The sequence below is a fragment of the Oncorhynchus mykiss genome, chromosome 7 (assembly GCF_013265735.2).
Source record: "Oncorhynchus mykiss isolate Arlee chromosome 7, USDA_OmykA_1.1, whole genome shotgun sequence".
Taxonomy (NCBI): domain Eukaryota; kingdom Metazoa; phylum Chordata; class Actinopteri; order Salmoniformes; family Salmonidae; genus Oncorhynchus; species Oncorhynchus mykiss.
In genome coordinates, this window is record NC_048571.1 from 74,814,495 (window position 1) to 74,840,186 (window position 25,692).

The 25,692-nt window shown below is 43.1% G+C and overlaps 2 protein-coding genes across 4 annotated transcripts; one reads left to right on the forward strand and one right to left on the reverse strand.

Moving 5' to 3' along the window:
- Positions 1–8,027: 8,027 nt before the first annotated feature.
- Positions 8,028–12,064, forward strand: LOC110528481 (myosin regulatory light polypeptide 9). Its single transcript, XM_021610581.2, has 4 exons — positions 8,028–8,175; positions 10,592–10,793; positions 11,154–11,315; positions 11,584–12,064. The coding sequence occupies exons 2-4, from the start codon at positions 10,610–10,612 to the stop codon at positions 11,757–11,759; spliced, it is 522 nt and encodes a 173-aa protein (XP_021466256.1). The 5' UTR covers positions 8,028–8,175; positions 10,592–10,609; the 3' UTR covers positions 11,760–12,064.
- A 3,140-nt stretch (positions 12,065–15,204) lies between these two features.
- Positions 15,205–22,732, reverse strand: LOC110528482 (homeobox protein TGIF1). Of its 3 annotated transcripts, XM_036984060.1 has the most exons (4): positions 22,363–22,619; positions 20,772–20,862; positions 20,090–20,340; positions 15,205–18,931 (listed from the first exon to the last, which is right to left on the reverse strand). In XM_036984060.1, exons 3-4 carry the CDS (start codon positions 20,300–20,302, stop codon positions 17,846–17,848), a joined length of 1,299 nt encoding a protein of 432 aa, XP_036839955.1. In that variant the 5' UTR covers positions 20,303–20,340; positions 20,772–20,862; positions 22,363–22,619; the 3' UTR covers positions 15,205–17,845. The 3 variants fall into 3 exon arrangements, with proteins under 3 accessions (XP_036839955.1, XP_036839956.1, XP_021466257.2); XM_036984061.1 differs by lacking the exons at positions 20,772–20,862; positions 22,363–22,619 and adding an exon at positions 22,626–22,732; XM_021610582.2 differs by lacking the exon at positions 20,772–20,862 and having other exon boundaries at positions 22,363–22,645.
- Positions 22,733–25,692: the final 2,960 nt, after the last annotated feature.

The following is a 25,692-nucleotide window of genomic DNA, read 5'->3' on the forward strand; positions in this document are numbered from 1 at the left end:
TTGTAGCTGGAACGGCTGATTTTTGTATGGAATATTTACATATGCGTCACAGAGGCCCATTATCAGCAACCATCACTCCTGTGTTGTGTTAGCTCATCCAAGTTTATAATTTTAAAAGGATAATTGATCATTAGAAAACCCTTTTGCAATTATGTTAGCACAGCTGAAAAGTGTTGTCCTGATTAAAGAAGCAATAAAACTGGCCTTTAGACTAGTTGAGTATCTGGAGCATCAGCATTTGTGGGTTCGATTACATGCTCAAAATTGCCAGAAACAAACAACTTTCTTCTGAAACTCGTCAGTCTATTCTTGTTCTGAGAAACGAAGGCTATTCCAAGAAACTGAAGATCTCGTACAACACTGTGTACTACTCCCTTCACAGAACAACGCAAACATTTTCTAACCAGAATAGAAAGAGGAGTGGGAGGCCCCGGTGCACAACTGAGCAAGAGGACAAGTACATTAGTGTCTAGTTTGAGAAACAGACACCTCACAAGTCCTCAACTGGCAGCTTCATTAAATAGTACCCGCAAAACACGCGTCTCAACATCAATAGTGAAAAGACGAATCCGGGACGCTGGGCTTCTAGGCAGAGTTGCAAATAAAAAGCCATATCTGAGACTGGCCATTAAGATGGGCAAAAGAACACAGACACTGGACAGAGGAAGATTGGGGTAAAAGGTGTTAAGGACAGACAAATCTAAGTTGGAGGTGTTCGGATCACAAAGAACAACATTTGTGAGAAGCAAAAAAAATGAAAAGATGCTGGAGGAGTGCTTGAAACCATTTGTCAGGCATGGTCTAGGGGTGCTTTGGTGGTGGTAAAGTGGGAGATTTGTACAGGGTTGAAGGAAGGCTTGAATAAGGAAGGCTATCACTCCATTTTGCAATGCCGTGCCATACCCTGTGGACGGCGCTTAATTGGAACCAATTTCCTCCTACAACAGGACAATGACCCAAAGCACAGCTCCATACTATGCAAGAACTATTTAGGGAAGAAGCAGTCAGCTGGTATTCTGCCTATAATGGAGTGGCCAGCACTGTCACCGGATCTCAACCCTATTAAGCTGTTGTGGGAGCAGCTTGATCGTATGGTACGTAAGTGCCCATCAAGCCAATCCAACTTGTGGGAGGTGCTTCAGGAAGCATGGGGTCAAATATCTTCAGATAACTTCAACAAATTGACAACTAGAATGTCAAAGGTCTGCAAGCCTGTAATTGCTGCAAATGGAGGATTCTTTGACAAAAACAAAGTTTGAAGGACACAATTATTATTTCTATTAAAAATCATTATTTATAACCTTGTCAATATTTTCTATTCATTTTGAAACTAATTTCATGTATGTTTTCATGGAAAACAAGGACATTTCTAAGTGAACCCAAACTTTTGAACAGTAATATAAATATATATCTTCATTGATTCTTGAAGAATATAACTTAAATGTTTTATGATCTTAGTTCAACTGTCACACTCATGAGAACCAAAAATATAAGCTTGTTTTATTCCAATGTTTGTGAACATTGTAAATGTAAACACACACTGAATAGCCTCCTAACATGGTTAAAACAAAAAAAATTATATCATGGATGGTCAGTCCTTGCATCCATATCTCTGTATATTAATCTGAGTGGTCACATTTCTCCAGGCCCATCCCTCAGCTTTTACCAAAAGAGGCGGGTCAACTGTTTTGTGATTGTTTCATCTGTGGATTTGCCCTTTAAAACAGCTGCATATTATCAAGTGTCAGCAACAAAAAGGTAAACAATAGGCCTATAGCAAATGCAGCATATGACATTCATTTTTCACATGTAAATAGCACTTTTCAGTAGTGCTCAAAGCATGTCATTCCATGAGTGCAGCATTTTTCAACTGGAATCAATGAGTCCATTCAGTCCCCCATGACAACAAAATCATAAACAACAGTAGGGCTGGTTAATAAATCCTTAGTTTTGGGGTCATGCTCAGGTAAAACAATTTGGCTAATCTATACTTGAAGATAACAGATCAAGGGGCATTACATTTATTGGAATGACTGGAATTCTGATATACTTTAATCATATTATTATATGTAGTAGAAAGCGTTGGGTTAGAAGAAGCCTAACCAACCATAAACAACCCATAAAGTAAAATGTAACATACATAAATAGCCAGCAATGTAAACTTTAACATTGATTTATCCTGCAATAGATGTTGTTCAATTGCTAACATGCATTTGTCTTCCCTCTTAAGGGGAAAGTCATCTAAAAGTAATGGAATGTAATCAAGTTACGTTACTGAGTTTGGGTACTCCAAAAGTTACAAAAGCTGGATGGTGCAAAGCTGTCATCAAGGCTAAGGGTGGCTACTTTGAAGAATCTCAAATATAATTTTTTTTTTGATTTGTTTAACACATTTTTGGTCACTACATTATTCCATGTGTTATTTCACAGTTTTGCTGTCTTCACTATTATTCTACAATGTAGAAACTAATAAAAATAAAGAAAAACCCTGGAATGGTAGGTGTGTCCACTTTTGACTGGTACTGTTTATATTATGGACTCTGACATTGCTCAATCTGATATTAATTCTTTCTATTAACATTTCTGGAATATGTGTTTATTGTTTTGTGTTGCAAGGTATTATTACTGCACTGTTGGAGCTACAAACACAAACATTTCGCTGCACCTGCGATAGCATCTGCAGATATGTGTATGCCAATAAAATTGTATTTTATTTGTCAGAATAAATGTCATTGCCATTTTACCTGCTGTTGTTGTGTTAGCTGATTAGCTGCTGTTGTCTCACCTGTTGTTTTAGCTAGCTCTCCCAATCAACACCTGCGATTACTTTATGCCTCGCTGTATGTCTCTCTCAAATGTCAATATGCCTTGTATACTGTTGTTCAGGTTAGTTATCATTGTTTTAGTTTACAATGGAGCCCCTAGTTCCACTCTTTATATCTCTGATACCTCCTTTGTCCCACCTCCCACACATACGGTGACCTCACCCATTACAACCAGCATGTCCAGAGATACAACCTCTCTTGTCATCACCCAGTGCCTGGGCTTACCTCCGCTGTACCCGCACCCCACCATACCCCTGTCTGCGCATTATGCCCTGAATATACTCTACCACGCCCAGAACTCTGCTCCTTTTATTCTTTGTCCCCAACGCTCTAGGCGACCAGATTTGATAGCCTTTAGCCGCACCCTCATCCTACTCCTCCTTTGTTCCGCGGGTGATGTGGAGGTAAACCCAGGCCCTGCATGTCCCCAGGCACCCTCACTTGTTGACTTCTGTTTGTTGACTTCGAAAACGCCTTGGTTTCATGCATGTCAACATCAGAAGCCTCCTCCCTAAGTTTGTTTTACGCACTGCTTTAGCACACTCTGCCAACCCCAATGTCCTTGCCGTGTCTGAATCCTGGCTTAGGAAGGCCACCAAAAATTCTGAGATTTCCATACCCAACTATAACATTTTCCATCAAGATAGAAATGCCAAAGGGGGTGGAGTTGCAGTCTACTGCAGAGATTGACATTACTTTGCAGGCTTACTTTCCAGGTCCATACCCAAACAGTTCAAACTTCTAATTTTAAAAATTAATCTCTCCAGAAATAAGTCTCTCACTGTTGCCGCCTGCTACCGACCCCCCTCAGCTCCCAGCTGTGCCCTGGACACCATTTGTGACTTGATCGCCCCCCCATTTAGCTTCAGAGTTTGTTCTGTTAGGTGACCTAAACTGGGATATGCTTAACCTACAATCTAAGCTAGATGCCCTCAATCTCACAAAAATCATCAAGGAACCAACCAGGTACAACCATAAATGTGTAAACAAGGGCACCCTCATATACGTTATCCTGACCAACTGGCCCTCCAAATACACCTCCGCTGTCTTCAATCAGGATTTCAGCGATCACTGCCTCATTGCCTGTATCCGCTAAGGGTCCGCAGTCAAACGACCACCCCTAATCACTGTCAAACGCTCCATAAAACACTTCTGCGAGCAGGCCTTTCTAATCGACCTGGCCCGGGTATCCTGGAAGGATATTGACCTCATCCCGTCAGTTGAGTATGCCTGGTCATTCTTTAAAAGTAACTTCCTCACCATCTTAGATAAGCATGCTCCGTTCAAAAAATGCAGAACTAAGAACAGATATAGCCCTTGGTTCACTCCAGACCTGACTGCCCTCGACCAGCACAAAAACATCTTGTGGCAGACTGCAATAACATCGAATAGTCCCCGCGATATGCAACTGTTCAGGGAAGTCAGAAACCAATACACGCAGTCAGTCAGGGAAGCAAAGGACAGCTTTTTCAAGCAGAAATGTGCATCCTGTAGCTCTAACTCCAAAAAGTTCTGGGACACTGTAAAGTCCATGGAGAACAAGAGCACCTCCTCCCAGCTGCCCACTGCACTGAGGCTAGGTAACACAGTCACCACCAATAAATCCATGATAATCGAAAACTTAAACAAGCATTTCTCAACGACTGGCCATGCCTTCCTCCTGGCTACTCCAACCTCGTCCAACAGCTCCGCCCAAGCCTCCCCAGCTTCTCCTTTATCCAAATCCAGACAGCAGATGTTCTGAAAGAGCTGCAAAACCTGGACCCGTACAAATCAGCTGGGCTTGCCAACCTGGACCCTCTATTTCTGAAACTATCCGCCGCCATTGTCGCAACCCCTATTACCAGCCTGTTCAACCTCTTTCATATCGTCTGAGATCCCCAAGGATTGGAAAGCTGCCTTGGTCATCCCCCTCTTCAAAGGGGGAGACACCCTGGACCCAAACTGTTACAGACCTATATCCATCCTGCCCTGCATATCTAAGGTCTTCCAAAGCCAAGTCAACAAACAGATCACTGACCATCTCGAATCCCACCGTACCTTCTCCGCTGTGCAATCTGGTTTCTGAGCCGGTCACAGGTGCACCTCAGCCACGCTCAAGGTACTAAACGGTATCATAACCGCCATCGATAAAAGACAGTACTGTGCAGCCGTCTTCATCGACCTTGCGTTTAACTCTGCTTTCGACTCTGTCAATGACCACATTCTTATCGGCAGACTCAGTAGCCTCGGTTTTTCTAATGATTTCCTTGCCTGGTTCACCAACTACTTTGAAGACAGAGTTCAGTGTGTCAAATCGGAGGGCAAGTTGTCCGGTCCTCTGGCAGTCTCTATGGGGGTGCCACAGGGTTCAATTCTCGGGCCAACTCTTTTCTCTGTTTTTATCAATGATGTTGCTCTTGCTGCGGGCGATTCCCTGATCCACCTCTACGCAGACGACACCATTCTGTATACTTCTGGCCCTTCCTTGGACACTGTGCTATCTAACCTCAAAACGAGCTTCAATGCCATACAACACTCCTTCCGTGGCCTCCAACTGCTCTTAAACGCTAGTAAAACTAAATGCATGCTTTTCAACCATTCGCTGCCTGCACCCGCACGCCCAACTAGCATCACCACCCTGGATGGTTCCGACCTAGAATATGTGGACATCTATAAGTACCTAGGTGTCTGGCTAGACTGTAAACTCTCCTTCCAGACTCATATCAAACATCTCCAATCTAAAATCAAATCTAGAGTCGGCTTTCTATTTCGCAACAAAGCCTCCTTCACTCACGCCGCCAAACTTACCCTAGTAAGACTGACTATCCTACCGATCCTCGACTTCGGCGATGTCATCTACAAAATAGCTTCCAATACTCTACTCAGCAAACTGGATGCAGTTTATCACAGTGCCATCCACTTTGTTACTAAAGCACCTTATACCACCCACCACTGCGACCTGTATGCTCTAGTTGGCTGGCCCTCGCTACATATTCGTCGCCAGTCCCACTGGCTCCAGGTCATCTACAAGTCCATGCTAGGTAAAGCGCCGCCTTATCTCAGTTCACTGGTCACGATGGCAACACCCACCCGTAGCACGCGCTCAAGCAGGTGTATCTCACTGATCATCCCTAAAGCCAACACCTCATTTGGCCGCCTTTCCTTCCAGTTCTCTGCTGCCTGTGACTGGAACGAATTGCAAAAATCTTTGAAGGTGGAGACTTTTATCTCCCTCACCAACTTTAAACATCTGCTATCTGAGTAGCTAACCGATCGCTGCAGCTGTACATAGTCCATCGGTAAATAGCCCACCCAATTTACCTACCTCATCCCCATACTGTTTTTATTTATTTACTTTTCTGCTCTTTTGCACACCAGTATCTCTACCTGCACATGACCATCTGACCATTTATCACTCCAGTGTTAATCTGCTAAATTGTAATTATTCGCCTACCTCCTCATGCCTTTTGCACACAATGTATATAGACTCTCTTTTTTATTTTTTATTTTTTTTACTGTGTTATTGACTTATTGTTCACTCCATGTGTAACTCTGTGTTGTTGTCTGTTCACACTGCTATGCTTTATCTTGGCCAGGTCGCAGTTGTAAATGAGAACTTGTTCTCCACTAGCCTACCTGGTTAAATAAAGGTGAAATGTTAAAAAAAATAAAAAGAAAGTATAATTTATGAATGATGGGATCGATTAATTAATAAGATGAAAAATTATATAACAGATCAGAATTGTCACACAATTCGTTGACGTCACAATTATAGTACTGTATTGTTTTTCAGGGTTTCCCAAACTGGATGGGGTGCACGTTTTGGTTTTTGCCCTAGCACTACACAGCTGATTCAAATAATCAAGTAATCATCAAGCTTTGATCATTTGAATCAGCTGTGTAGTGTTTGGGTAAAAAACAAAACGTGCACCCCTTGGGGTCCCGAATACAGAGTTTGGGAAACGCTAGTTTATGATAGAATCAGAAAACGATCATTATTATTGTAGATTATACAAAAAAAATAAACTTTCTCTGGCCACCAGACGGCATCCTTTTCTTGTTTACAGGCCATGGTATGCAATGGTCTCCAGTATGCTCTGCACACAGTAGTAGCATAGGCAATATAAAGCAAAGTATAGGAGTTTCATAGGAGCATCATTCCAGGCAGACATTTATACCCATTGCATGTAAACAAAGCAAATGTGTATTTGTCACCTGCACAGGATACAGCAGGTGTAAACAGTACAGTGAAATGCTTACTTGCAAGGTTATTCTGCAAATGTAAAATGTGGTCAAAGCAAAACTCTTATTGCAAATCTATATTGATAAAAAATATTTAAAAAATCCATAAACCCATCATTTACATAAGTCCACTGAAAGAGAGAACCTGAAAAGTAATTGACAAACCCTTCATACACTTTAAACTTACATCCATAATACACTATTTTATACTTCTCTTAAAGATGTCCTCTAGCCATTTTTGAACTTCTCCTGTTGAAAAGCTGTCCCCCTTGATTGAGGAACAATAGAGAAGGATGGAGAATAAAAGAGGAAGCCCCCCCCGACCTGGACCACCTATTGGATTTGCCATTTGTTAAGTAAATCAGGTGTTAAAAGGTGAAAAGTAAAAGACATTGACCAAATTATGTTAACACCATTACTGTGTAGTTACAAAAAAGTGCATCTGTGCAACTCAAATGTGACTCAGATATTTTGTTTCTTGGTAGGTATTTGCAAGAACAATAACACAATATAAATGTGTAATTTCATTGGAACAGCTTAACAGTTGTTCTCAATATGGCAGAGAACAGTACCACAGAATAACTTATGCTACTGTACAGCAATGACATGATAAAAAGGTGTTCCCTAGAGATCCAGACAGTAGCTTGGCCAGACAAACTGCCTTATTAAGGAGTCCCCCAGGCAGCTTTTCAAACAACTGGGAGCTTCAGAACGCGGCTCCTATCATCTTCTCCCTCCCTCCCAGATGTAAAACCACAAACCATAGACAGATCGTCCGCACAGCGGCCCTTTAGCTTTTTCTCTAAATAAGGCAGCTTATCAGAGTTCCTGTCATTTCAGCCATATTCCCATTGCCAAACAACCCTGGCTCCGCTGTGGCAGTGGCGAGCTGCAGGCCTGCACATTCTTTTCCCTTGTATGGGTAAATGCCTGAGCAGGGCTGGCTCTGTTTGGGACAGCCGGGCAAGGCGATTGGCCAATGGAGGAGTGGGATGGGCCGGTTGAAGACTTTCTTTAAACAAACTTTTCAGTGGTACTGCCTGCTTCCCTTCCAACTAAGCACTGAGACCCAGACAGAAGGCCTCAGAGAACTCCCCAAAACAACTACAATTCACCTGAAGCCAAGGTGAGATCGATTTTTAAAAACATGTTCCTTAATGTTGTTTATCTTAGAGGGATTTTATGTTGGTATTAGATGTGACACTTTTAAAGCATTAGTCAGAATTGTATGGGAAACTCTCAACATTTGTAAAAGCTGAGTTCAAGGTGAGGGCTGGATAGGGTTTCTGAGTTCTTATTGTATGCCTAAAGCGACCAGTCACAGGTCTAGGGTCATCTGGTGTAGCTACTCATCACGGTGTTGTGGAATTAAGATTTGACCAGTTGTCACCACTCTGTGCCCGGTATAGAGCTTTCTAAACACTAGAGCAGGGGTATTCAACTCTTCCTCGAAGAGGTCAGGAGCCTGCTGGTTTTCTGTCCTACCTAATAATTAATTGCACACACCTGGTGTCCCAGGTCTAAATCAGTCAATGATTAGAGGGGAACAATGAAAAAACGCAATGGAACTGCCTCACTTCTAATCTAGAGCCTTATGTTTACCTGTTTTTAGACACCGAGAGGTTGGTTTGGTCTGTTAAAGTATGTCACATTTAGGAACTTCCCCAGTGCTGACCCCTCAGAAGTAGTAGTGGTGTCCGTGATGAGAGGTTAGGTGGTTAGGTCAAGACAGTGATTGACATAACTGCTAGTGTGTGTGTCTGGTCAGTGGGGCCCTGACCGCAGTGATGAGGTGTGGTTGGTACACTGATAAACACACAGTACATCCCAGAGAATAACAAACCAATGATGATCTTGAAATGTTTTCTAAACCTAATCGGTGAGTCAGCCAGTCGAGAAACCTGAGGAATTCAATTGGTTGCAGAAGCAGTGAAGTAATAATGGCCTAGAAATTAATTCTAGAGTGAAGTTGGGAAACACAGATTCCCCAGGGGGCTTCAGACTAAATATCTAGTTAGTTAGAATGAGATGAGGGTTTGGACAAGACTAATTGATCAGTTTTAAATGGTTGTGCAAGATGTGCTTACAATGACATAGGGATCTAGTCATCCCTCTACAAGAATGTGAAATATTACAGGAAATCAGGCAACTCAACCCTGAGAAATTCACTTCTAACATTCTCATTTTTGAACAGCCCCCTAGTCATGGTGATGTGTTATAAACACATGGAAAAGAGAAGGACTGAGAACTTCTGAGAAGAAACATTTGCCCCCAGGCCCAAATCTTAAAATTCCTTCATCCTTTGAAATGAAGCTGGACAATGAGCAAGCAGTTTGCCAGTGACAACTCCCTTACATCTCTGTTACCTCCAATAGCAAGCGGAGACACACTGAGTGAGAGAGACTTGTCGTTTGCCTAACATTTGACTGGGTTATGTCACTGGACAAGTGGGTCTTGTTCAGTAGGGATGAAATGGTAGAAAATATTTTGGTACCAACTGACATTGCCCCAATGAGAACGGTTCGACGTTTAAAAACAATCTCTAATTTTGTGCCTGCTGAACACGGCCATGATTTTGTGATCTACCTCTATCACACTCATGCAAACACACACGTCGTTCCCATCTATGCTCAAATAAGGCTTGCTAAATGATGTTATGGCAGTCTGCTTTATATCTTGGTTACCAGTGCTTTTATCTCCTGTACCACATGCCAGTAGAGAGAGAGAGTATGTTTTGTTTCTCTGTCAGTCATCCAACTTGAGGAAGAGATTTTGTGTGGAGAGCGTCCCTGAGTCTAAGCGAATCATTGATATGAATAACATGCTTCAGTGGCTCTCAATGCATTATGTCATAGTCTGGCAGTCAATGAACTCATTATACCTCTAAATGACTCAACCTTAATGACATGTTACTTCCTGTATGGTATTGGCTCTTGCTCAGTCTGTTTTCTGATGTGCCACCACCCAGCAGCACTATCCCCGCCTGTGCACACATCGTCAATGACGCACACTGAGTGACGGGTCTAAGTTTGGCCTGTTCTCCCAGGATACCAGTTGGCTATCTTGTGACCTCTTCACACTGTTCACTGCAGATGACAGTTAGCAGTGGCACAACCTGAATCTTTGGTGCGGAGAGAGTGTAATTTGGAGGTCGATGGCATCTGGCACCAATGCAGAGACTGAAAATTGAATAATTGAGACTAAGTAATAACCCATTTTCTGGCACCAAGTGAAGTCCCTAGCCTTACCTAGACAATTTATGTAAAATTTTTGCTCATGTATGATCCTATTCAGCGCATATCGCAATCACGCTGGTGAGGTTGACAAGTAGGCCTAACTAAATCATCACTGTCAGGCTTTTGCATTTATACTCTTGTGCCATGATAAATTAAGAGCATTTTTCTTTATTGAGTCTTTTTTGGGGGAGACATTTCCCGTGGGAGAGATGAGAACCATCCGCTTCCCCAATACAACAGCCCACTTTGGGGAGTCGTATCGTTCACCCAACCGTAACCATCCATATCCTATTTTGCATGCCTTAGGCCCATCCAACCACCACCATGTCGAGCAAACGTGCAAAGGGGAAGACCACCAAGAAGCGGCCCCAGAGGGCCACGTCCAACGTGTTCGCCATGTTCGACCAGTCTCAGATCCAGGAGTTCAAGGAGGCCTTCAACATGATCGACCAGAACCGAGACGGCTTCATCGACAAGGAGGATCTTCATGACATGCTGGCCTCACTGGGTAAGACATAGGCCAAAGGGGAACACATAGGAACCTGTTGTTAGTGGGTTGACTATATTCTATATACAAGACCTAACAAGCGTATACTCATCAATTCTAGACTGAAACATCTTCCCCAAAAACAACCTTAGAGATGTATAGCAACAGAACATTTCCCAGTTAAATACCAGTACTGTCAGATAGAGCGCTACCAATAAGCATGCAGACCGGTAATAACGTCCAACCGGGCACATAAGTCAATTTAACATTGGTTCAATGGAACCATAATATTTATATTTCCTCAATGTCTACCTTCGAACAGAATTCAGATTTTACCACTTAATGTTGACTATGGTGTGAGTGTTCTGTTGTGGTCCCCAGGTAAGAACCCGTCAGATGAGTACCTGGAGGGGATGATGGCGGAGGCGCCGGGGCCCATCAACTTCACCATGTTTCTCACCATGTTCGGAGAGCGCCTCAACGGCACCGACCCAGAGGACGTTATCCGCAACGCCTTCGCCTGCTTCGACGAAGAGGGCTCTGGTGAGACACACGAGCACGCACACTCACACTCTTCAATGTCAACCACTAGCATCCACCTTCACAGTAATGTCAAACACTTAAAAGGAAAAAAAAGACTTCTTATCCTCGATTCTTCTCAGCCTCTCTTCTTACCACCTTCTCAACTGTATTGGGAAGGTTCAAGGTCCCCCCACTCGGACCTTCTTCTCCAATGTTTAGAGAAGGAGAGGGGATGAGAAGAATCAAGGAAAGAGCCAGATGATGACCCGCCTCACTCTCCCGTTTGTAGGAGTGATCCACGAGGACCACCTGCGAGAGTTACTGACCACAATGGGCGACCGCTTCACTGATGAGGAAGTGGACGAGCTGTTCCGTGAGGCGCCTATTGACACGAAGGGCAACTTCAACTACGCCGAGTTCACCCGCATCCTCAAACACGGAGCTAAGGACAAGGACGACATGTAGGGAGAGACAACTGCTTTGTGGCCCGCACACACAGTGCTTTTTAGATGGAATGGACTTCTCTTTTATAGTCAATGGTGATTATCCATTGAGGAGTGTATCTCAGCTAAGTGCATCTCAATAAGTCTGTAGTGGCTTCCTCTCTGGATCCTTTCTGAAATTCCCAGTGATCGGAATATTGCTTTACTCTAATCCATTCCAGGAAAGGTGACAAGGTGAAAGGAAGCAATATTAGACTCTTGAGATGCATTGAACGCCTTTGTATGTGTGGCCCACTCCCCCCAAAAAGCATTCAGCACTACATACCAGCCAAGTACCTCTTCTTGCCTCACACCAGCACCGCCTCTGTAAAGAACTGCACCTTCTATCCAGGAGCTGTGTTGGAAAACCACATTGTAATGGACTCTCTTCTATTCTATTAATGTAATGTTTTTGATGGGTTGTATGTTACCTTCATTGCTTAAATGCTTATCATTCCACCCTTCTTTCGTTAGACATGTTTCCCAGTGCTAGTCATATCTCCTTGTCATCTGGTCAGGTCTATTCTAACTCTGCCTGCATTGATGCACCACAACCTCATTCAAGATAAAACACTCAACATGAAGGGTCAGACCTGTACAAGAAAGCGAGGGATGATGTCGTGAAGAAAGTCAGCCTATTGAAATTGTTTACTCGTTGCTCTTTCATAAGAGAGAACAGAAGGAAGAGGTTGGGCTTGGTTGTGTTCGGGTATAATCATGTTTGGGTTGAATTATTGTTTAAGGAAAATTATCATGCCTGTATAGGACTAACGAAGGACCCTGAAGTGACATTCCACTGTGTCCTTTATTCCAGATGAGTAATTTCAATGTCCTGCTGCATTCAGTGCAGCATTCAATACCTTTTAATATTCTATCAGAGAAAATAAAATATAAACTGATTGATATTCTCTTACATTGCAGTTGTGACACTGAGAAGAATACTTCATATTTACTGTGTGTCTTTAACTCTGCATTGTTGGAAAAGGACCCGCAAGAAAGCATTTCACTGTTAGTCTACAACCTGTCATTTAAGAAGCATGTGCCATAAAAATGTATGATCAAATGAAGTGGTCCAGGTTAAAGCACTAGCACCAGATGTAGACTAGGCAGTATTTCAAGAGTCACCGAGTCTTAGCTGAAATCAGTAGCAGTGAAACTGCCACCCCGTTTGCGATATTACAATATGTTACTTCAAACAGTGAACACCCCCCCCCCCCCCGGACATCATTGCACGTGAGAGAACAGTGTTATGTACAGATTTGTTTTATGACGATGCAAAAACAAAAATGCGCCTGGGGCGGCCAGTGGCGACATTTCTCCTAATGCAGATCAACTTTAAAGGTCATTAATATTGTTTCACCTCATGCATCAACAAAAAAAGCTAAATATAATAAAGGAAAAATAAGGGGCACTGGAGCCAAGTCAATATGCAGGGGTATGGGTTAGTTGAGGTAATGTGTAGGTAGGGGTAGTGACTGCATATATAAACCTAGAGTAGCAGCAGCATGTGAAGGAATATGAATGTACAGTGCATTCGGAAGTATTCAGACCCCTGGACTCTTTTCACATTGTTACATTAGCCTTATTCTAAATGAATTAGATAAAATCCTCAGCAATCTACACAAAATAGCCTGTAATAACAAAAAACAGGTTGATATTTTTGCCAATGTAAAAAAATAAAAATACCTTGTTTACATAACTATTCAGCCCCTTTGCTATGACACTCAAATGAGCACAGGTGCATCCTGTTTCCATTGATCATCCTTGAGATGTTTCTACAACTTGGAATCTGTCTGTGGTAAATTAAATTGATTGGACATGAGGTCCCACAGTTGACAGTGCATTTCAGAGCAAAAGCCAAGCCATGAGAAGGAATTGTCCGTAAAGCTCTGAGACAAGATTGTGTCAAGGCACAGATCGGGGGAAGGGTACCAAATTATTTCTGCAGCATTGAAGGTCCCCAAGAACACAGTGGCCTCCATTCTTAAATTTAAGTTTGGAACCACCAAGACTCTTCCTAGAGCTGGCCACCTGTCCAAACAGCAATCGGTGAAGAGCCTTGGTCAGAGAGGTGACCAAGAACCCGATGGTCACTCCGACAGAGCTCCAGAGTTCCTCTGTGGAGATGGGAGAACCTTCCAGAAGTACAACCATCTCTGTAGCACTTCACCAATCAGGCCTTTACTATTTAGTAAAAGGCACATGGCAGCCCGCTTGGAGTTTTCCTAAAGGCATCTAAAGGACTCTGACCATGAGAAACAAGAATCTCTGGAGTGATGAAACCAAGATAGCCTAAATGCCAAGCGTCACGTCTGGAGGAAACTGGCATCACCTGGCCACTACCATCCCTACGGTGAAGCATCATGCTGTGGGGATGTTTTTCAGCAGTCTCCCACTTGACTGGGAGACAAGTCAGAATCTAGGGAAAGATGAACGGAGCAAAGTACCGAGAGATCACTGATGAAAACCTGCTCCAGAGCTCAGGACCCGAGACTGGTGCAAAGGTTCACCTTCCAACTGGACAACGACCCTAACTACACCCAAGTAGACTCGAGGCTGTAAAACGCTGCTTCAAAGTACTGAGTAAAGGGTCTGATTACTTATGTAATCGTGATTTATTTGTTATAATATGTACATTAGCAAACATCTCTTTAAAAAAAAAAGCTGTTGCTTTATTATGGGGAGTAGTGTGGATTTTTTTTAATAAGGCTGTAACATATGGAAAAAGTTTGGCATCAATATAAATGAATTTGTTTGTGTTTATCCAGGTATTATGTGGTTAGAGTCCAGTGAGTGTACGTCAAGCCTGTGCTAGGGTAGTTGCAACAAAAAAAACAAGGGGGGGGGGGGGGGGGGGGGTGTATGCAAGTAGTGCAGGTAGTCATTTGATATTTTTATTTATTTAACTATTCAAGTCCGTTAAGAACAAATTCTTATTTACAATGACGGCCTACTCCGGCCAAACCCAGACGCTGGGCCAATTGTGCGCCGCCCTATGGAACTCCCAATCACGGTCGGTTGTGATACAGCTCGGATTCGAACCAGTGTCTGTAGTGACGCTTCTAGCATTGAGATGCAGTGCCTTAGACTACTGCTCCACTCAGGATCCAGATGAACTGTTCCAAGTCTTATGGCTTGGGAGGAAGAAGCTGTTCGGGAGCCTTTTGGTCCCAGACATGGTGCTCTGGTACAGCTTGCCATGCAGTAGCAGAGAACAGTCTATGACTTAGGGAGTTCCTCTGACACCACCCAGTATAGAGGTAACCATCTAAAAGGTTCAGTAGACCTTTGGACTCCACTTCGATGAAAATTGTTGTCTTGGATAGAACTGGGGGAGGGCACCCATGGTACAATATCTTGCACATGTCAATTCTGTGTCATTAATCTTAGTGCTGCGAGACAAAAGGACATGGTAATGTGACACTAAGCATATGAAAAAGAAAAACTTTTATTCTCTGAAATGCTTGTACAAAACACATTTAAAGTTTAAGGCATATATTGCACAGACTATTCAAAAGTTTCTATGTAGAAGGGGTATATCCCTCAATCCCATGTTTAAGGCACGATAGCCAGTTATACTTTCAATACATCAGCCATGATTCATACAGTGAAATGGAAAAACATCTTTAGGATGCAATTGGTCATATTGAGAAGCTACACATTGTCATTTCAGCTACAATTCATGCCAAAAGAGAAACACCTGACCTTGATGAATTTACATGCATTTTCACATTGGCATCTACGACCCAAGTTTCATTCTGCATCCAAAACCTGATATATATATATATATATATATATATATCTTTCTAAATAATGTCCAGTATCCAGGTTGTTTCCAGTATCACAACAAGTAACGTGTAGTCAGTGGCATGTAGTAATGAATAAACCACGTACCCACTTAATTGTACTGTATATCTATTCACACCATTATTTCTTACAAATCACTATGACCAGGAACCCTTCCTTCCCTCAAACTGTTTGAGGAGTTACGGGCTCAGACGCACCAAAAGTGTTTGCTGGCCGAGAATACTTAGCACCTGTGAACATAATTTGCCAACCGAGTGCGCACCGATTTTACACATAGAAACACATTAAAATTTTGGCAGTCAATATACAGCAGGTCCCCAAAAGACAGCGTGCTGAATGACAGGCAGAATGCTAGATCCACATTGGGTGCGGCATGTGTGAGCCTTAAAACTCTTCAGCACATCTCCGTTAGTGGAGTACCTGTACGATCTACCTTTCCCAACGACAAATCAGGAAACAATGCCGACATCCAGCCGTATGAAAGAAATCCAGGGGTAGCCCTAACCCTACATATCTGGGAGACATGACGGAGAGAATGGGATCAGTGCGCGTCACAAACCCAGGCTAATAATAACAAAATTCCATATCAGCTCTTATCATGCTTCTTTCTAGCTGGAAGATCAAACATTTTCTGGAATTGTAACACAATGGTCTTTTCAAAGCTTAAGAGTTGAAAAGAATAGAGAAAAGTTGGACCTGTTTGAACTGACCTGACAGAATATAAGACTTTGCAGCAGCACTAATGTTTGTGCTGCAGCAAAAGTTAGGATTTCGCCATAAAATGTGGTATATGAACTAAGACCGTTTCATGGAAACTACAACCGTATAAGAATGAGTAACACTGTAGAGAGGATATAGTCCACTAACAGAGAGGAAAGGAGAGTCACATTTTCCAGACAGTTTGCTTCTCAATAACCTCAACATTGATCAATGACTTCAATACAACACTGACCAGCCTTTGTCATCCGAGGGAACAACTAAGAGTATTTCAATTAAGACATTTTGGTTTGAAATACAAGGACCAGATCTTAAGGCTCCAATGATTTGCTACTTGGGTCAAACCCTCCCCAAACAGGATGACCCAAATGCTTGAAAATGTTTGTAACAGTCTTCATCCATCAACTATGGCATACTAGGGCACTAGCCTGACGGCGTCACCTGACTAAGCCTTCAGCGTCGACCACAGAAATTGAGTTGTGTTACATGACCTTACGTTCACACACACACACAGGGATGTCACCTCCTTCACATCCACATTAAAAACATCCCAGGAAATCATACACAATACATAAAGATAAGAGAGCAATACAAAAAAAAACATTCCTCCTTTTTCATATATACACACAAATACTGCTTACCCGTTGAGATACTATTTTGGAAATGGGTTAAAATTAATATTTTTTTAAGTAAAACAAAATGGTAGTGTTCATATACTTTGCGACTGATGATTTTGGGTGTGTGTCTTCAATGTAGAATCCCTGGTGGCCACATGTTTACAGTCACTTTAAGGCAAGGAGAGAAGGACATTGGAGCTGTGCAGTCAGGCAAACTGCAGTACAATCAATTTCCCTTCCGCCTGTCTTCCGGCATTGTGAGGAGGGGGAAGGGGGCGTCGGAATGCTTGAGATTGTGAAGGCCGGACTAAAAAATGAAAATCTAAAGTGCATAAACTGTACTGGAGGAGCACGACACTAGCGCTTGAAACAAACACGGTTGTCTCCGCCCCAAGTCCGCCCTTGGTGGGAATGATTGACAGGCTAGACAGCCAGGGTTTAAAGTCATCGAGTTCCGCTTTATACATTCAACCAAGTCCGGTACTGCTACTGATGAGGCTAGATCTGCTGGTGCTGGCTTCAAGACATTAAAAAAAATGTATAACAGGGGAAGGAAATGTCCTCGTTTGGAAATGGTTGAGATAGTAAGTTCAAAACTACATAATAGAACGTTGTGTTGTCGTTCTTATGTTGACGTCACATTTAACCTATACTCTGGAATGTTGACAAGTAGACAGCTTCTGCCCAGCAACAGGCTCTATTGGATAAAATATTTTGTTAAAGTCCTGATTTAAAAAATGCTTTAAAAAAGCATCATCTTTAAAACACTTGTATTTCCATCCCCGTGTCTGATGTATATGACAGTTCTGTCATATTCAAACTGCAGAGCAGAGACATACAGGATCAGTGGGTTGATGAAAGGAATATGTTCTCAGATATACACAGCTTGGTGCGCCCCCATATACAGACCAGGGTGTGGGCCGTGGCTCTAGTTGACTGTCTCGCTGACAGCATGCAGGGTGTGCTGCGCCCCCCACACTGTGGCTATGGGAGTCTGTGCCACGGGACCAGGCTGTCGAACTGGAACATCGCTGTGGACCATGCTCCACACACTGGCCACCGACTGGGCCCTCTGGAAACTGCTGCTGCTGGGGATGGAGGAAGAAAGGCCTAGGAATGGGGTGAGGGCTGGCGGAGGTGCTTGGACTAGGGCTAAAGTTGGGGATGAGACTGGGACAGGGGATAAAGTTAGTGATGGGGTGAAGGTTTGAACAGGGCTTAGGGCTGACACAGGGGGTTTGATTGGTGCTGGGATGAATGTTGGGACAGAGGTTGAAACTGGCACTAGGACTGGAATTTTGGCCTGGCGAGGAGGCAGACTTGGCGCAGGAATGAAGGAAAGGGCTGGGGTGAGTTTAGGTGCTGAAGAGACCGTGCCGGGGCTTGGGACTGAAACTGCGGACACCACAGCCTTTTCTGTGGGACTCAGCGTAGCTTGGCTCGGCTCTGGTGGAAGGGTCAGACCCATAGCACTGCTGCAGACCGTGGCCTCTGTAGTGGCCTTCGTCTGACTCTCATGCTCAGCGGCCCTCTGGAGAGCTGCGTCCACCAGCAGCCTCAGGTCACTGAAGTCCTGGCCGGGGCACAGCTCCGGAGGGGTGGGGGGTGGCGTGTTGAATAGCCCGCCAATGGGACTGGCGCTAATAACCGTAGAGCCCTTCTCCTCGACCTCCCTCAGGAGAACGTGCATGTCCAGCTGCATCAGGGCCTGGACGCAGCAGCCCTCTTGGCCTGGGTAGCCGGCTCCCGTCAGAATGGCCGTGGCTGTGTTGCCAAGGAGGCTGAGGTCCAGCGTGGGGGCTGGCCGGATGACCGAGGGCCGGAGTGGGGGCAGGGCTGGTGAGGGGACCGAGGAGGTGGGGCTTTCAGGGGAGCTACCTCCACCACCAGTGGATGAGCGACCCTCACCTTTTCCTGCCCGCCTGGAGATGGTGAAATGGGTGGGGTCTTTGCCGTCCTTGCGGAGAAGGTCAGGGAGGAGGCGGCGACGGGCGTTGATGAACCAGTTGCATATCTGGAAAGTGGAGGAAGTTCCTTTAACAATGCCTGCATGACTGAGAAAACAAACTGGGTGCATCTCAAGGGCCCAACTAGGCTTCCGCCAAGAGCCAAACTACAAAAATAAATCTCAAGTCACTTAAAAAAATATTTTTGGTGTGTGTGTGCCAAGTCAACTAGAAGACCCTAATAATTAGCTCAACTGACCAGTATAAAGTGTTAAAACTGGGCCGAGGCCAGTTGTTTGGAAATAGACTTCCGCCCACATATTCTCAGTCTCCCTCACCTTTAGGCCTGGTTACCGCCCTCTAGTGGGAAACATCTCCCCCACACACAGTGAGATGAGGGGCCTCAGACTGTTGGCATTAAAGAAGTCTCGGGTGAAAAATTAGCCACAGAGAAGTGCACAGCCAGCCAGGGGCACAACACTGCAGCCCGGTTGTCTGGCTTCAAGTCAACTAGAAGACCCTAATAATTAGCTCAACTGACTCATATAATAAAGAGTTAAAACTGGGCCGGCTGTCTGCTCTAGCCTCTTGCTCTGTCTGCTCATGTCACCAACTCCTGGGGTGTGAGAGTGTGTGTGTATTGGAGGGAAGAGGAAACATCACATGGTTGGCCTACAAGGGCTGCTGTAACGGTGTCAAATTCATCTGTACAGTAGTACATCAGTCATGGGATATTTGTTACACTGTTGTGAAACACCCAAGGGCTGAAGTACGATGATAAGTACGAAGTAAATACCATGGGATGGATCGCTGTTTATAGAATATTTAGCAACGGCCTGAAGTAGGCCTATAGGTGCTGCGACGTTTAGCGCCCCGCACACGAGGCCAATAGAGAACACAATATCTCATAAACAACTATCTTCGACAGGGCGAGTAGGTGGTCATGGCTTCATCTTGCCCCAAGTGTCTGCTGTGATCAACTGTTTACACTGCATCAGGAGCTAATTAGCATATCTGGAACCATTCAACTGGAGGACATTGTAAATCATTCATTTCAACACTAGACTTGTAAGGGGAGCATGATGAAACCGGACCTAAAATGTCTAAAACATTTGTAACAGTTCAAATAGGGCGAGTTTAAATCTATCCAGCCTTGTTAGGGTCAGTGTGAGATCTACCCCACAGCATAATCAGAACATTTTACCATGTTAGGCCGGTCCACTCACCTGTAGCACGGAGAGGCTGGTCTGATCTGACAGGCTGAGTTTCTCCTGCTCTGAAGGGTAGGCGTTGTAGCGGTGCTCATACAGCCAGGTCCGCAGCACAATCACCGCCTCCTTGGGCAGGTTGCCGCGGCGACGCCGCTTACCCGAGGCCACGCCGCCCCCTGACAGGTCAAGGGGAAAACCGTCATCCTCAAAGGGGTCGCTGTCAGACATGGCTGACGACAGCTCCCGTATCTGCTCCTCTTCCAGAGCTGAGGAGGAGAGGAGGGGGGGGGGTCAGTTTGGCCGAGCTAGTATTTGTATGGTGGACACTGTTCACAGGGTTGGACATTCACTCATTTGTTATGGAATGTATTGTTCCCTCCATCAGATTACCATGTTACGTATCTACTTATTGTGTAGGCCTGTTTGTTATTGTACATTCACCAACCTATAAAGAAATAGCTTTGGTGAAGGGTTAAATTGAGACGCTTGTTTACAGAAAACATGGGGTGACCTGTGCCAATTAGCCATCTAGTATGCTCTGAACACCTGTGTGTAAGCTACTCTGAAGTGTAGTGTTGTCGGATGGAGGCACCCATAGCTGTATGCATCTGTCCAAAACTGCTACAATAAGTGCATATTTTTTATTTGGATTCTTTCACTGATGTACAATAAGGGCCATATGTTTCAAAAGCCGTACCACGGGCGATGAATTAAATTTCTAAACGTTTACAATCCAGACGATCGTGGTTCAGGTGGGGCTGTCGTGGGTCGAAGTGAATGGTTGCCAACTGTATGGACAAGAGAATGCCACCTAGAGTTAGAGACCTAGTATGGGTGAAGCAGTCAGGTAAGCACAACTAAAAGCATTCATCAATGACAACTTACTATTAAAGTGATGTGCCATTAATTGAACTAAAACACATTCAGAACAATATATTCATTCCCCCAATCACTATATGTTGCGGGGGGGGGGGGGGGCAACTCAAAATGAAGCATGCTTTCTCCCAGGGTATAGAATGCAGTGAATGTCTTTCTCTGGTTGAAATCTGACCCCCGGGGGACAGCCTGTCCTTACAAAGGAGATTGTGTGCATATCACCATCTCCAGCGGCGGGCGAGCTATAGACCGTGCAGGGGACCAGTTTCACCTCTTGCCAGGGAAATTCAGAGTCCTGGAGACACTCCTCACTTGTTTGTATGCCCAAATTGAATGTCCATCCAATTGTTTACAGTAACGTTGCGGCTATAATCTTTTTAAAAGTTAAGTGCATGAAAGGGCAAAACTGATAATTGATTATAGCAAACTAAATATGCCAACGACTTAAATTGGTAAACTAGTTATTTTTATACTGCCTAAAACACTGGATTTTCAGTGTTTTGAGTTGTGCTGTCAATATTTTGTCCATTGAACAGCTTGAAAGTAGCAATTAAAGTTACTAGCGATCCCGTTACACAGCTGGTAATGACCTGTATTTTAGCTAGTAGCTAATGAATGCACTCCAGGTGGGTCATAAAAAGTGGGATAATTTGAGCTAACTAGTTTGAGGTTAGCTTGAAGTCAGTTAACTTACGTCACACGTTGCTCCTCTATCAAACCTCAACTGTCTACAAAGCAAATGCCGTTCTTATCTTAGAGCTAATATGATATTTTCTAAATGACTGAATGCGTTAAACTTCAAAGGCGTGAGTAGAAATCGAGTTGCTAAATTCACTAAAATCCTCGAGGCGAAAAGGGCATTACAGCCAACGTAACTTAGCTAGTTAACTAGCTAGCTGTTAAGGCTAGCAGGCTACAAAGCAAACAATGAAGTTCGCGTCAGTGATTGGTATTCTGTTCTGTTCCATTCAATCTGGTCTAGTGCAGTTAACAGTTCCAGTGAAATCAAAATTATCTAGCTGAAAGCAATCAATTTCCAAATGCAAAAAAATAACGAAAATAAGAAATTCCTGTTAGAGCTCGACAAATGAGCAAAGAAAACATTGACTAAGTTTGCTAGCCATCTTCCCATCGTCACGTAGCAAACGTACAAAGAACCCTTTGAACGCACGCCATAGCGCATGTAGGACTGTTCTGTCGCTCCGCCAGATGGACACCATGCTTGCTTCCAAAGATAACTAGCTGGTTAGCTGTCCCTCCAAATTCAAACAAACACACGCTGCATTTGCTCGCAACAAAAAACTGCATTCCATTTAACACCAACGGGCGAGCACACCAGGCAAACCGTCAGACACGGTCAGGGCAACAATTAATACCTGGAAATAAAAATAACATGGCTAATTTCAGCCTACCTCGTTTTAGGGGTTTCATTCTTTGTTGATGGCTTGCTCGAAAACACGCAGCTGTCGAAGTTCCTTGTAAAATGCGTGCCCCGGCTAAATGTTGACAAAGCGAGATTTTGTTTCCAAGCGCTAAAGGTGTTGCACGCTTTTACTTTGCTTTTCAAGGCTTCAAATATTTTTTTCTTGCGACATAAGCGTGCAGTTGTTCTATCGCGTTTCGATGTCTTGCTAGAACAAATGTTTCATAATTTGTGTCGCTCAGTTCTTTTTACCTGCAGAAGCAAAGCCAACTCTATACCAATCTGACAGTAGAAGATGGAATGATCCCGCCTCCTGTATCTGCGCGATCCAATCACGGCTCTTTCTTTCCAGTAGACATGCCGTGTCATCATTCCTGAGTGACTGACAGGCGAAGCATTTAATTCAAAATCCAGTACAAGATTTTATTGAATAATGTTGTTTTGTTTCCGACATTATTGAAATTAACACACACGACCTATTGTTTTTGCCAACATATTATAGTGGCCAGCAAACCAAGGGGGTTTCCTCATGTACTCGGAATATGCGTTTATTATGTAACCGAAACGATCATGTTTTCTTGTTACATAAACGGGATCAAAAATCTTGACAGCAACAGTGGGCCACGGCCACTAATGGATGCAGTAATAAAACAGTAAAAAGTCTGGTCAATAGAACAGCAGAATCTTCCTAACAACTGCAGGAGAAAGTCGAAGCTTTCTCACCTTGCTCCCATCCTCTTTCATATGCAGCAAAATACTCTAGGTGCTGTACGTGGGGCTGCCTCTGAAAGCTTGTTGTTGCCACTGCACAATATCTACATGTCAGGCAATATTATTTTAGTATTTTAGTTTTTGTCTCGCACGTAGGTAGGAATTTGCATTATGTGATAATACAATGTGACAAGAATGTAAATAGTCACTGGTGTGGAAGACTAACCAAATGATGCACTAGACAGACTACAATCTCTAGATTGTCTAGATTAGATTATAGACTAGCCTATATAGCCCTGTGTAGATTATAATAATCCCATTACTCACTGTAATAAAATCATCTCTGACACCATCAACCTGATAGAGGATTAACAAAATGACCATTGTGAACGGTTTGAGAAAGTATTGTGTGCATTTTATTGAATGATATTCTCTCTTCATAGTATTTTACAGTACATATTTTAACAAATGAGCTCAATGTAATTGTATAAATAAATCTACAGCATTGTAAAAGATGGAGTGGTTCTCTGCATTCAGATTTCATTTTTATTTACAACAGAATGTGATTTGACTTGCCTAGTTAAATAAAGGTTAAATAAAATGTAAAATAAATTGATTAGCACATGGGGAATTACTAGCTGGTCTCAGATCTGTTTGTGCTGCATGACAATGACCATAGTAGTTGGCAAGCCAAGACACAGCACAAACAAAGACCAGGCTATGGAATTGCTTTATCATAAAATGATATCATAAAATCTTAACATATACCAATTTTACTTAATTTGGTATTCCACAATATGCATTAATGTTACCAGAGTAGATATAAATACAATAATCATAGTAAATCTCATTTTATGAACAAAACAACCACTCATTCACATTTTATCTCAACCCTTTATACTAAACCAAAACCCTGACATACACAGCCTAACTTCTAAAGCATTATCAATATTGAACAAATCCTAGTCAATAAAATATATGCTTGTTTCATAAAATATTTCATTATTGTTTGTTATAGTAAAAAAAGAATTGCTACATATCTCTTCTGCTAAGAGTGTTGGTTCTTCTACACTCCCAAACCAAAGTGCACAGACAATTCAGGAGGGGGCTTCTTTTTACTTTGTAGGCCTTTGAACCAGGGGAGTGGGTTGACAGGTACCCTTACCTTGGGCTACCCTTTCCAGGCATGCTGTGCCTCAACAACCCCTCAAAAGTCTTGTTAAAGCCTAGCGTTGAGAGTAATGTACTGTAAATCAGTTCAAAGGGACTTCACTCTCACAGAAATTAGTTTGCTATTAGTTGGCTGTGTTCTCCAAGCGAGTATGGCAAGTGTCCACCACAACAGTCATGTCCTCTAGAAGTTCGAAATTGTCAAAAAATGTACAGGAAATTTTTCTGCAGTCAGAATTCCATAGTGAACACATCCAAAAAATATTGTTTCCTCTCCTAATATTTCACACTTACTAACAGCAGAGGTGTGTTGGGTCAAAACAGGTGCAGTGAAAACTCCTAAAAATAAATGGAGAAAAAACCCTGCTGAAGTATAGGGAGTTAGGGTGTGAAAGGTGAACAGCAACACTAAATAAAGAGGACCCAGACCATGGCCACACATTACACATTTTGTAAGTCTTGAAAATATAAGAGCTGTGAATTATACAAGAGCTGTGAATTATAAGACAGTCTAAAACATCTCTTCCTTGTCAGGTTTGCTACAAATGTATTGTTTGGTAGGCCTATAACGCATAGGAATATCAAGTGAATACTTAACGCATAGAAACAACATGGCCAAATGCAGTTTCATAAAACACATTAACTCAATATACAGTACACACATCGTGTAATCCACACCAAAGAGACCATGATGAAATTGTTGTTGTTGTTGGTTTTAGAGTACTTCCAACTGCCATTTATAAATTCCACAGCCACTTCACCTGGAAACTAGGAAAGTGAATAAATAGCCTTGTAATTTTAAGCAAATGCGACAGTATGTGAATAAATAAACCAATTCAATGCTCTTAGGCTAGGCATATATCTCCAAAACAATAGCATACAACAACAAAATGAAGGGGTACTATATGCATATCACTATGATTTAAAACACTTCAACAGTGTGCCATAGGATATGATCTTTCACAGAGAGTCAGGACCTTGATGAAATAGGCCTAGGTGTGGCCCTCTGGTTTGTGTATTGGACCAGGGCCTCATTAAATGTATGAGACGAATCCCTTAGTCTCTCAGTGACAGATAGTTTCTGTCATTTACGTATTCATGTCTTTGCAGTTTAGAGCAGCAGCGGACTGGACTGTCTCTCTGTAATAGCTTTCTGTCCTTGACATACCTTTCTCTCTCACTCTCCCCATATGCATATTGAATTATTTAAATTCCAGTCAGGCACAGACTCAAATCAAAATACAGCTGATAGGGTCGACCGATCTCTTTCGTCTGAAGCTATTGGGCCTGGTTAGAGCTTCAATGGGAGACCACCTGGGAACAGTACTTCCAACTGCCCTTTATCAATGTGTGAGAGGGTTTTTTGAGGGCCAGAACAGTACCACCAACTTTTTATATATTTTTGTTTACAAGGCAAGTCAGTTAAGAACAAATTCTT